This window comes from Cyprinodon tularosa, unplaced genomic scaffold, assembly GCF_016077235.1.
Source record: "Cyprinodon tularosa strain WSP-4 unplaced genomic scaffold, ASM1607723v1 ctg79, whole genome shotgun sequence".
In the NCBI taxonomy this organism is placed as follows: domain Eukaryota; kingdom Metazoa; phylum Chordata; class Actinopteri; order Cyprinodontiformes; family Cyprinodontidae; genus Cyprinodon; species Cyprinodon tularosa.
In genome coordinates, this window is record NW_024039551.1 from 812,311 (window position 1) to 822,733 (window position 10,423).

Below are 10,423 nucleotides of genomic sequence, written 5' to 3' on the forward strand. Positions count from 1 at the left end.
TTGGATTTATGACCTGTAAGGATCTTAAAATGGCTAATATTACTTTAAACTGGTAGTAGTGGGAGTAGTAGTACTACATGGCTGCGTGACTGGGGGGAGATGCGGGGTTTATCAAACCGCCATAAAACATCATTGCCACCTTGGTGGCGCTGTTGAGCAATTTGCGCTCATTTGCTATAGATGGAGAAACATTCAGGGATATATATGGAATATTCTAACTCACCAAAGATTTATCTCGTTAAAAAAAAATAATAAAAAAAGACTGACCAACATTTCCCAACAACTCTGCACTACCCCACTACCCAGCATTACTGGGAAACAGTTTCTTTTTAAGAATTTGGTGGAGCAATCTGTCATTTTAACTATGTTACTCATTTTTCACCAATTTAGAACAAGTAAATATTGTCAGACGTTGGTTGCAACATTTGAATGAGTCTAGTTAAACTACAAGCCTGTGAAATTTGATATTTGAATGAGATCCATGGTGCTAAAACAAGTGCTCAGTAACTGAGCAGATTCCCTATTTTAGAACTATTGCTAACTATAAAATTAGCATAAATAATTAAGTTTTCACTTTTAAAGTTTCATAACAACGCACATAAATACGTAAATAACAGAATAAATGCAAAACCGATCACATGGAAGGGATTCACTTTACCTTTATAGACTTTGTTTTTTAATTATTAAAGTTCAGATTGTGATAATGCATTCAAAATGATGTTTTTCCCCGTAAATTAATCTATACAATAAAAAAAATAGTGAGAAAAAAATTATTCAATATCGAAATATTTTAACATCTAGTAGCATTATCTAATCCTCTAAGTAAATAGTTTTTAAATCTATTTATTTATGTGTTTGTTCTATAGATAAATGACTGATGATGGCGATATTTGGCCCTTGCCTCTTTTATGGAGCTGTCCTTGGGGCTGAAACGCTTGTTCGGCGCTAAGTCAAGGCGCCCTAAAGCCCAATTCCAGCAGCTCTGATATGGACATGACATTCAAAATATCTCTTTTTTTTTGTCCTCCCCTCCTCCTCTCCATATCTAAGCATAACTTCGAACCAAAAGGTTTTGCTTCAAAGCCTGAGCGCGGTGGAGGCATGATGTTTGACTGCGCATTCAAATAGAGAGACGGGCGCGTTGGCAGGCGAGCTGTTTTTCTGGCGGGCTGACATCTGGCAACTCTGTGCTCCAGGGACCCATCCAGCTCTCCACAGACCCCCTGATTAAGCTCTAATAGAATATTAGCATTTGCTCTCAGGTAAAGGCAACAGTGAGCCGCATATGTGCTCCTGGCTGGCAGCGCGTCACCGCAGGAGCCACGTGTGTCTTTAACACTGATGCAGCCGGGAGAAAGTGGCCCTTGTTAAGAGCCCCGGAGGATAGTGAGAAGGCAAAAAAAAAAAAAGAAATTTTTAATTAGATTTTCTTTTAGGCTGCATATTCAGTCGCGACTATGATATTAATGACATAAAAAAAAAACATGGATTGGACATGCTATATGTTTTCTTTAAACCAATAGTCACGATTTGGTTAAACTTAAAAAAAAAGTTTAATATTCGCTCTAAAATAAGCACAGGCCATTCAAAGCTGCTTTTAAAAGCTGCATATCCCCCCTCAGCTAAAGCCTTTCCCTCCTCCTCATCAATAAATAAGCAGCTGAATAAATAAAAAATTCTAATATGTCTGCAAGAGTCCCTTCACACAGTCAAATCACGGAAAAAAACCTCGGATAAAATGTTAAAATTTGTTCTTTAATGAAACACATATTGCAGTTCAATAATTAATAAATTAAAATTACATGAATGAAATAAATAATTAGAAATATTTAACCAGGGAAACAAACAAATAAACCAAAAAAAAAAAATTATAAACAAAACATTACATAAATAAATTACCTCAGCTAAACAGCAATACAGCAAAAACCTGTACGGATATATTTATGTGCATCGACTGATTCCAATGAAAATATTTACATTGTACACGTATACTTACATGAAGCAGTTTCTTTTTCTCTTCAAGGAAAAAATAAAACATTAAAACATGGTGATTCTTTTAACAAGCAACGATTCCATCATGACGCGCGCATATTTATACAAATAAACAGCAGGGAAATTGAAATAAAGACATACATAAAATAATAATTTAAAGGATAATTTAATCTCATATATATATCGATTGTGCCATCTTAAAAAAAATCGTCAAATCTGAGACTGTTATTTTCTTTTTAAACTCCATCTCTTCCCTTTAAAGCACAACAACAAGCTGAGCTGCTGTCAGACTTAGATTTTTCTCAAGCTAAACGAGGAGGTGTGTGTGTGTGTGTGTGTGTGTGTTTGGGGTGGGGGGGGATTCCCAATAAATATATAATGAAGTAAACATGACCTCACTCAATAAATAGTTCATAAGACAGCCGGCCCACGCTGGAGGGGAAATGAAACATGGCCACTAAATTGAAAATATATTTTAGTCTGTTATTACAATATTCTGCAGAGATGTTTCTCTTTTAGCCACGAGGCCTTAAAAACAACCATGTTTGAACTTTACCTCCAGGAAAAGATCCCTGATTTATAGAAATAAAAACAAGTGGAAGGAATAACAAGTTTAGACAGAAAATGAAGTGTTTGGTGATAATTTACAGAAGGTTATTTGGCAGTAATCTAATCTCAGCTCTCAGAACCAACTGTCCGCTTAATCCCCCCATAGACCTGAATTAATGTCAGACTGCATTGTCATGAACTCCAAGGGAAGAAAATCTGCGACACTAACCAAGTGCTTTGATTAAAACAACCTCGTTCTGCGTGGAAATAAATAAAACTGCTGCTAATGTTGGGAAATAATGACAATCAGCGTTTAAAAGGAATAGAGATAAAAACCGGTGAGGCATAGTAAGTGGAAACAGTGGTTCTTACTTGATCCGTCAAACGACGCCTTATTGACTCCTCGTCTCCCTCTGACAGAGTCGTGGTGGGTGTTTGAGTTTTTTCTTTTTTCAGTCATTGTTCCTCTTTAGTTCTTTTTTTTTCTTTTCGTTTTTTAAAGAGTCTGATGATTGAAAAAGAGGGCGTGAGTTAGGAAATATAATACAAATCATTTTCATCAGTTCCAAGTCTTTTGTGTGTTTATTTTTTCTTGTTTTTGATTTTTTTTTTTTTTTTTTAGACGCATGCTGAGTATTTCATTCGTTTCTGTTTCTGCCGCTGGTTGCAGAACCAGACCCGCACCACGTTCTTTTTCAGGTCCAGCTTTTCAGCAATCGCTGCGATTTTCTCCGAGGAGGGACGCGGTTGGATGGCGAAGTAGGCCTCAAGCGAGCGCTTCTCCGGCGCGGCTATCGACGTGCGCTTCCTCTTCTTCTCCGCGCCGTTGAACAACTCGGGCTTGTTAAGTTTCTCCCTGTGTGATTTCTCGGCTTCCTCCAGCCAGGCTTGCAGGATGGGCTTCAAAGCGATCATGTTGTTGTGGGACAAGGTGAGGGACTCGAAGCGGCAGATGGTGCTCTGGCTGAGGGAGCCCACTCCGGGAATCTTAAGGCTGGCTAAAGCTGACCCCACGTCCGCCTGGGTGACCCCGAGTTTGATCCTTCTCTGCTTAAACCTCTCCGCGAACGCTTCCAAGTCCCTGGGATCGGCGTCCACGTCGTTCATGCCCATGTGCGGCGGCAGCCCGTGGGCATGAGCCATGTTGATGGCCGCCTGGTGCATGTGGTTCATGCCAGCCATGTGGGCAGGGTGCGCAGGCGTGGAAACCACCGAGCCGTCCGGCCCTGCCATGGCTCCCAGCGCGAGTCCCGGGGTGATGTGGTCCAGCAGGTCCCCCTCCAGCGCCTGGTGAGGCTGGTGATGGTGGTGGTGATGGTGGTGATGGTGGTGGCCAGCCAAAGCGGACGGATGAGAAATAGGCACCGAGGATGATGAGGAGGAAGAGGAGGTGCAGGGCAGAGTGTTCATTGTGTGGTAGGTCGCGTCAGGCTTGAAGGGGCTGTGATGTGGAGGGTGGTGGTGGCTCTTGGTCTGCGAGACGATATCCACCGCCGCTAGAGCTTCAGCCCGGGCCAACAAACTCTCATCCAAGCCTCCGAATATATTGCTCTGCAATTGCAAATAGAATGCACACATAACTGTCAGCAGGGAATTCTCCCTCCACTCCTCGGTTTAAAACATTTCCAGAATGAGGGGAAAAAAAGAAATCCAAAAAAAAAAAGGGGAGCACACAAAACAAGACACATGCAACATCCCAGGTCATAAAAATTTATACCAAAGGCAAAGCCTACTGAATACATAAGTTGAGCAGAGGAAGAAAAAAAACATGGAGGTGTTGGGTGATTTGCTGTGCAGACATAAAAAAAACATCAAGCAGGAAAAAAAAGTGGGCTGTCAAAATGTGCCTTTAAGCAGTGATTATGCAGAATACGTACCGGTGGGGTTGGGAGACAAGCTCTGCGCATCACCTCGGAGCTGCTGCTGCTGCCGCTGCTGCTGATTATGGTGCTGCTGCTGTGGCGGGAGGACGAGCAGGAGGACGAGGGCGCGTTGGAAGTCAGAGTGGAGGACGAGGACGAGTGCAGAGAGTACTTGGGTTCGGGCAGGCTGGTGTGGGCCATGGTGAAAGCCTGCTTGCTGTTCAGAGACATCATCATCATATTTGCTGGCGCCCGAACCTCCGAAAGTTCCTTTTTAATAAGTTAAGACTCCGCCTCCTCGGCTCGGAGTTCAAGTCCAATAGCTTGGCAGGAGTCTCAAGTCGCTGTAGAGTTTAATTAAAAAAAAAAAAAAAAAAAACGTTCAGGCAAAAAACAAGCGTTCCGACACCGAGTCACATTTATTTCTGCTGAGTGGAGCGCTGCAGCTGAAGCCCCTTCCTTTCTGGACATGTGGCGCGATCTTCAAAAATAACTGCCTTTCTCCATCAATCTCCGACAGGTTGTTTTTGGCAAATATTATTTTTGTTTTGGTTCTTTTTTTTGTGATTTTTTTTTTTAAACATAAAAAAAAACAAGTAAAAAAAAAACAGCTCCTCCTCACAGATGCCAAAAAAAAAAAACTGCAAATCAAAAGTTTCTCTTCGGGATTTCCAAAATATTTGCAGTTAGAAGTCGCTATTCTTGCTCTTTATCGGTAATTTTAGTTTTTTTAAAAATCCGTGTGGAAAACTGCGGAAGGTCTTGGTGACTGAACCTCTTCGACTCGGTTGAATGCTGCGGGGACCCAAACTGGCTGCGCTCTGAGGCGAAGGGCAGACTGAGTCTCTCTCTCTCTCCCTTCTCTCTCACGCACACAGACGCCCTCCCTCTCCTCCACTCTTCGTCTCTCTCTCTCTCTCTTTCACACACACACACACACACACACACTCCTCTCACAGCTGCACCTGAAAAACCCTTTCATGATTTATTATTCTTCATTAGCCACACCGCCGCCGCCGCTGGGGACTGTGCGCATGGGCAGTCTACAACAAGGCATTTATTTCCAATGATTCTACTTCATCACCAACACCTCGTTACCAACAGCTCTTCTAATGAGCCACAGCGAAGTTTTTTCCCCAATAAATTCATTCTTTGTGCTCTGAAGAATTTTTTTTTTTTCGTTAAACCTCGGAATGCGAACAGAGAAGTAACTAAAATTCAACAATAAGAGCAAATATATTTTCTATTTTTCAAATTTTCTTATTTTATTTAATTTTATTGTATTGTGCAGATTGTATTTTACCGTAAACAACCAAAAGGAAACTAATTTATCAAAAAAAATGCTGTAGTCACAAGTTAAATTTGATTTTCTTCATCTCTTTCGATTTAAAAAAGCAAAAATCAAAATAAACTTTGGATATTTTTCCCCGTGTCATCCTAGAATTGCACCTTCCTTTACAGCTATAAAGCATGAAACCCAACTTTGATTTAAAATAATAACCATAATAAAAACCATCTACTTTAAAACATGAATATTCCTGTCATAGCGGGCTATTATCTTATCTCTACGCTAATTAAGACCACATTATCTGTAACGTAATTACAATATTTAATCACGGCGTAATTAACTAGAAGTGTCTAAGTTGTTTAAGATGATCTGCAGGGTGATCGAGTTACAACGTGTCAGGAATAGAATAATTCTATATTTAATTTATCATTTAAATCATTTGAATTCCCATGTAAACAAATCTCTATATTTCGTTAGTAGTATTTTTATTTTAATGGAAAGCATCTGCCCGCATCCTCTGATGTTTATATTATAGATATTAGAGATCTTACCAGTTAAAACACACTTTTTATTCTAGTTGTATTTTATTTGTTTTTATTTACTGTTATATTTCATTGCGTTCCGCTCTTTTGGTGAGATCGGCATCTACTTAGTGAGGATTTAAAGCATAACAGAGCAAATATCGCAGCTCGTGATGCAGTCCATGCCTTCAGTATAACACTGGCAGAGAGAATGTGCTGAGATTCTGTTGGCTTCTGCAGAGAAACACTAGATCTCACTCCCACAGTTTCCCTTCCATATACAGATATAGTGAATTTCCTCACAGCTGCATTGTTGGATTGTTGGTGCTGCCAGAGCAGATCCAGAAATGCTCTCCAGCAGCAGCGAGACACGGTTACCCCCAGTGGGACAAACAGGCTCTGCTGGAGCCACCTTAAGAAATGGGGGTGAAATGGGGGCTGCTGGAAGGTGGGGGGGTGATCAGGGCTCCGGAGACATCAAGGAGGGATCAGCGTCTGTTCACATCTACCGACAAGACTGATTTATGATGAAACTTTAAAGGAATCATTTATATTTCACCACCTCTAAATCGGTGTATGAAATTTTCATTCACAATGAAACACAAAAAAGTATATCTTAAGTCAAATAAATCAAGCCCCGGCTTCTTAAAAGCAATTGGCTTTGAAGCATAGCCGATTCTCCAACACTTTCCTTGGCAGGTGTATAGTAACCCCCCCACCCCCACCCCCATCCTAAAGGCTTTTGCATCCTTTGCCAACAGTTTTCTCACGTTTGAGGGAGGACATCATGTCTGAATGTTTTACAGGGTTACCTCTGAACGGTTTGTCATGGCGAAAAAAAAAACACAGGTACACCACACTGTTCACCTGGAGTCAGAAATCTAAATGTGCGCGTTTTTTTTTTTACCAGCAAAGTACCTCACAAAAGTATTCACCCCCTCGAAGTTTTTTTTTGTAGCCTAATACTCCAAAACGTATATATATATATATATATATATATATATATATACATATATAATATATATATACATATATACCTATGTATATATATATATATATACATGTATATATATATATACATATATATATATATATATATATATATATATATATATATATATATATATATATATATATATATATATATATATATACATATATATATACACATACATATATATATACGTATACATATATATATAATATATATATACATATATACGTATATATATATGTATATATACGTATATATATATATTACATATATATATATATATATATATATATATATATATATATATATATATATATATATATATATATATATATATATATATATATATATATATATATATATATATATATATATATATATATACATATATATATGAACATGAATTTGGGAATGGAAGGACAAATTGGTCTGCCATGTGGAAAGTTTGTTTATGCTATGTATGATATCTTATATGTAAATTGTATGTGAGAACATGCTGTATGTTTTCATTTTTCCCAACAATGTGATGTTTTTGTTTTTCAATCTTCAGGGAAAAAAAGGCTGATCTGTAAATTTCACTGTTTATAGTGGTTCTGTCGATGAGCTCTCCTATCCCAGCTGTGGATCTTCAGTAGCTTTTAAGGATCTCTTCTGGTTTCTTTTTTTTTTTGGGGGGGGGTTCTGATTCTATCTGGGTTGTTAGTTTCTGGTGAGGTCAGTTTGGGTCATTTTACTTTAGTTGATTCGTACTCCATAGTCCTCCATAGTTCACTGCTGGTTTTTAACATAACATCTTGCCCTGTTTTTGTCATGCTTTCTTCATGCCTCACTACAAGTTTTTTTTGTTCTTGGTTTTTATCAAAATTCACCATCTTTCTTTCAACACTCCTGTCTGGGTTTTGGCCCAGATCAGACATTACAAAATAGATACTAATTTCAAAAGAAGCAAAAAAATTTATAATAATATTATAATTTCAACACTTGAAAAAAAAAAAAAAGAAATACTTCCTTTTTCATAGATGGATTAATATAAAAAGATATATAATTTATAAGAATATCCACTCAGTTCTCAATTAAATCCGCATTTTGTTGTTTATATCTTTTCTTTTTGTTATTTCCTCTGTTTTCTATTTATTTATTGGAAATCAAAAAAATCCAACATTTATTGAGGAGGCAGGATATTCTACTTTCAGTTGATGTGTTTTTTTCTGTTTACTGAAAGAAATGGAACAGGCCAGTAGGTGTTCATAATTCCAAGATATTATGCAATAGTTATAGAATACACAAGAATATAAAAAATTCCTTTTTGTAGGGCATCACATTTCTGCCAAGTTCGAAATCCTGACTATGTCTTGTAATGATTTTGAAGTCAAATTATGACATGAATGGGCCATTATTTTATTTAAGTGGCAGCAATCATTTTCCATATCATTATGTTTACTACAGATGAAACGTCATGGTGACTTGTAGCAAAAAGCCGTTCCTTTACAGCATCGCTTGTCAATATTTCCCAAAATCTAGATCAGGTAAGTTGTAATTCTAAAATAACACATCTGATGTTAGTAGATTTAAATGGGGTCAGAATTCACCTAAACTGCTCTCCACATGCATTTTAAACATTTTACACACGCAGATTTCCTACCACGAGACCCATCATGTCGTACACATAAGTGCCTGCTCCGTCAGTGACAGATTGCTGTACCATATATGCACCAGGGTGCGCTATGACAGATTCTTCCTCCCAACATCTGTAAGACTCTATAACCACCACTGTTCCTTCCTAACAACCTCAATAAGTTGTTACATTCATGTTGATTTTGCACAGTTTCTATCTTAGTCAGTTAAATAACATACTGCTGTCTGTCACAATGTTTTTAAGAGATCTGACCCACATACAGAAAACCACTCAGAGAAACCAGAATAAAAGTTTAACAGGTTTATTGAGGAGTACAGTTGGGTTGGATTCACGGGAACTCAGTGAGCGGGATGATTATTGCCCTGCTCAGTGTGAAACTCAAACAATCCTTCCAGGGGGAGAAGGCCAAACATCCGAATATGCAGGATGACTTCCTGCCGAAAGGCAAAAGACAAAAACAACGTTAGATTTAGAGAAACAAAAGACTCATTTAGGCTCAGCTAAACTCAGCTTGGCTAGAGTACCCAAAACTGGCAAACACTCTGGCGTCAAGGTAGTGACAGTCCACCGCTTAAGAAGTCCTCAGTAATGAGCCGCAGGTGTGTGGGAGGACCAATGAGAACAAGGCACCACCTGGTGGTGGAGGGAGAAAACACAAAAACACAACCCACACAGACTGGATTCCTAACACTGTCATTTTTCACATCTCTGATGTTGCTGCTTTTTCAGATATCAACTATTATAAAAATGTCCATAGCTGTATATTGGTTATTTATTCTCCAGGTGCACGGTTTATATAATTATAACACTTTACAGATCAGTATTTTATTGTTTATCTTTTAAATCTACACTATTATATTATACATTATACATTTTTCTAAGGTTCTATAATCTTTTTGCTGCTGTATTCTATTTTATTCTATCTCTGTGCGCTCAGACTTCATATCCAGCAGCATGTCTGACAGTAATTGATAACTTTTATTAAACACAATACTGGATATAAAAGGAAATGCTTAACAATACATGTAAACTGATTAGAAATATAAAGGTCTTTGTTCACTGTGATGGACTGCACTGCAAAAACGATCTAGAAATTAGATAGACTTATAAAAAAAAAAATTCTTAAAATAAGTGTATTTGCCCTTAATTTGAGTGGGTAAATAAGATGATCTGCCAATGGAATGAGTACATTTAGGCCTAAAATAAGATAATCAGATATTATGCACTTGAAATAAGAGACTGCAACTGTTGTTTGTCTTATTTGAAATGTAAATAGTCTTATTCCATTTGCAAAGTGCCTCACTCACCTGCTTAATTCAAGAGAAAATTAACTTAATTAAGGAAAAATTGACCTGCTTAGGTAAAAATATTTTGCAGGGTGACGACATACCCAGGTTGGACCCCGCCTTTCACTGTAACCCTGACGGATGAAGTGGAAGGACTTTTAGATGGATTTTCCTCAATATAAACAGCTTACTTTAGTTTAACATAAAGAATGTTCCAAATCTACCTTCAATCCAGATTTTAGAGCATATTGCTGCTGCTGTCTGTTAGGAATCCAGTTTGTGTAGGTTGGGTTTT

General features: G+C 38.0%; 1 protein-coding gene across 1 annotated transcript; it reads right to left on the bottom strand.

Annotated features, from left to right (window-relative positions):
- Positions 1-2,980: 2,980 nt before the first annotated feature.
- On the bottom strand, positions 2,981-5,248 carry pou4f2 (POU class 4 homeobox 2). Its single transcript, XM_038271116.1, has 2 exons — positions 4,419-5,248; positions 2,981-4,092 (listed from the first exon to the last, which is right to left on the bottom strand). The coding sequence occupies exons 1-2, from the start codon at positions 4,641-4,643 to the stop codon at positions 3,160-3,162; spliced, it is 1,158 nt and encodes a 385-aa protein (XP_038127044.1). The 5' UTR covers positions 4,644-5,248; the 3' UTR covers positions 2,981-3,159.
- Between the last annotated feature and the right edge of the window lie 5,175 nt (positions 5,249-10,423).